The following is a 2291-nucleotide window of genomic DNA, read 5'->3' as shown; positions in this document are numbered from 1 at the left end:
GCAGAGCCAGGGAGCACAGCAGCCACCCCAGACTGCCCGGGATTTCTCCGGGCAACAAAATGGCAAAATGACAGCTGTCACGTTATGTTTCTGAGAAAACTTACTTTTGTACTTTAGGAGGTAGTATTTTGACTATTTAAAATATCCAAGGGATTCTGCTTTAAAAAAACCCAACAAACACAAAACCAAACCCAACCAAACAAAAAATGCATATACCAGAACTCTTTCTGTTTTCTTTGTATAGCTGCATGAGGAAGTCCAAATTTTTTAAAGCTATCTGAAAAAACCCTCAGTGTTCAGAGAGGCAAAACAAAATAATTCCATCTCACTGCTTCTCCATCCAGCCCTGGTAGCAAGCACAGTCTTCACACAGACCCTGCAAGGAGGGTTCCTGGTGCAGTGCTGAGCCCTGCTCGGCTCTGGGGCCTTCACTTGTCTGTGGGGATGGAGCCCACAGGGACTGACAGTCAGAAAAAACGCCCTGGTCTCTGAGACACAGTGATTTACTTACAGTTAGTTAATTATTTTTAAAATTATCTTTTAATGCATTAGCATTTATCTTAGGAACAAAGATGTCTGAACTAAGCAATTCTACATCTGATTATGTTTTCAGCCACTCACACATAAAAAGCTTCCATTTATATTTTGGTGTGGAAAATATTATTTTATTATACTTATATTAAAAGGTGCTGATTTACATTAAAAGATGTTGATATCAAATATGGAACATTTCACCCTTTGGGAAAATCTAGTGCAATAAACTCTGAATGTTTTAGCATAACAGAAATCCTCACAACCTTCATATTGTTTTGTCTCCTTTCTATGATAGCCTCCCCAACTCTGTAACAGGTGTGTAAATCAGTCATGTTTGACAAAAGCAGGGTAGCACTGAATAGGGCTTAGCACATACAAAACCAGTGGTCCCAGAAAGCCAGGATTTGGAGGTGTGCATCAAGACCTGGATTTTGCTGCTCAGACTCACTTCTGTGGGAGATCAGTGTGGTAACACAGTTGTGAGAAAATGCTTTTAACCAGCTCAGTCTGTGTTTTCTTCTTGCTCTTGGGAATTAAAACATGCATTGACACACATGAAACATGCCAAGTACATGATGGCTGTTTGCATTTTCCCTTTGGGAGATCTGCCTGATTACAAAGCAACCTTCCTGTCCCTCATGGAAGAATTGCTTTGACACTCACTGCTTCCACTTGGCCTTGGAGCAACAAGTCTGCACACCCCTGTGTGCATGACAGGGGCAGCTCTGGGAACACAGAGCACTCAATGTGCTCTGCCTGCTAACTGGGTGGCTCTGCCATGCAGGATGCTGTCTGTGTTTTGGCAACATTGCACACGTGGAGCATGACAGTGGTTGTGAGAGCTGGGAGCCAGAGGAACAGGAGTTGGTAAAAGTCTGCTCTTGGTGCCAGGGAAAACTGGGAGTTGTATCTAGAAAGGTGCAGCCCGGGCTGGCAGAGTCAGCCTCAGTGGAGGGACTGTGGACCTTGCAGGTGTGAATGTCACCTGCCCTCTGCACAGCTGTACCTGCAGCAGATGACTGCACTGGGACACTGGCTTCAGAAAGAGATCATAGAGGGAAGACTCAATAAGGTTAGGATCAACCAAAGATGACAAACAAGAGAGAGTAGTGCACTGTTACTCATGTTAAGTTATGTGCCCCTTACAAAATTTTAAAATTCTATCACAGCTGCTACTAGTGTAGCAGTATCTTCCCAAAGCAGTTTTTCTTCCCATCAGGGCTTTGCAATTTATCAGGGAAATATTTTCATTACAGATAACAACAGAAATGAAGGTTATAAACATTGCTTATGTTTCATGGACTGAGCATAAGTCAGGCTTCCACTGAGCTCCTTTACAAGTGTCATGTGTTTTCTCTGCAGATCAAGGATGTCGAAGTCCTCAACTGCGAATATGGCAAGAACTCAATTAAGTTCCTTCGCCTTCACAAAGAAGGGAAGAAGCACTTTGTGAAAGAAGTGGAAGTGTGCACGCACCTCCGGCTGACTTCTGCTCAGGAGTACCTGGATGGAAACAACTCTCTTGTTATACCTACTGACACCATAAAGAATATTGTCCTTGTTTTGGCCAAAAAGAATGGGGTATTTTTAAACTAGCCTAGCTGTTTCTTTGACATCATTTGAAAGTGTTTGTTTTACTCACTTTTTGTTTTCGACATGCATCTAAATCTCTGAATCTCTCCTCCCTCATCAGCATGTCAGATCAGCACTGAAGTCACCTTCAGTCATTTAGGATTTTTTCATCCTCCAGTACTTTT

The 2291-nt window shown here is 42.7% G+C and overlaps 1 protein-coding gene across 1 annotated transcript in view; it reads left to right on the top strand.

Annotated features, from left to right (window-relative positions):
• Positions 1-1824: 1824 nt before the first annotated feature.
• The window catches only part of LOC104396832 (uricase-like), a 5999-nt gene continuing 5532 nt past the window's right edge, over positions 1825-2291 (top strand). Inside the window, exon 1 of the mRNA XM_010006729.1 lies at positions 1825-2115. Coding sequence (XP_010005031.1) covers positions 1825-2115 — 291 coding nt within the window. The remainder of the gene's footprint in view (positions 2116-2291) is intronic.

Source organism: Chaetura pelagica, unplaced genomic scaffold (genome assembly GCF_000747805.2).
Source record: "Chaetura pelagica isolate M959 unplaced genomic scaffold, ChaPel_1.0 scaffold69, whole genome shotgun sequence".
Classification (NCBI taxonomy): Eukaryota; Metazoa; Chordata; class Aves; order Apodiformes; family Apodidae; genus Chaetura; species Chaetura pelagica.
This window is presented reverse-complemented; position numbering and strand designations above follow the sequence as displayed.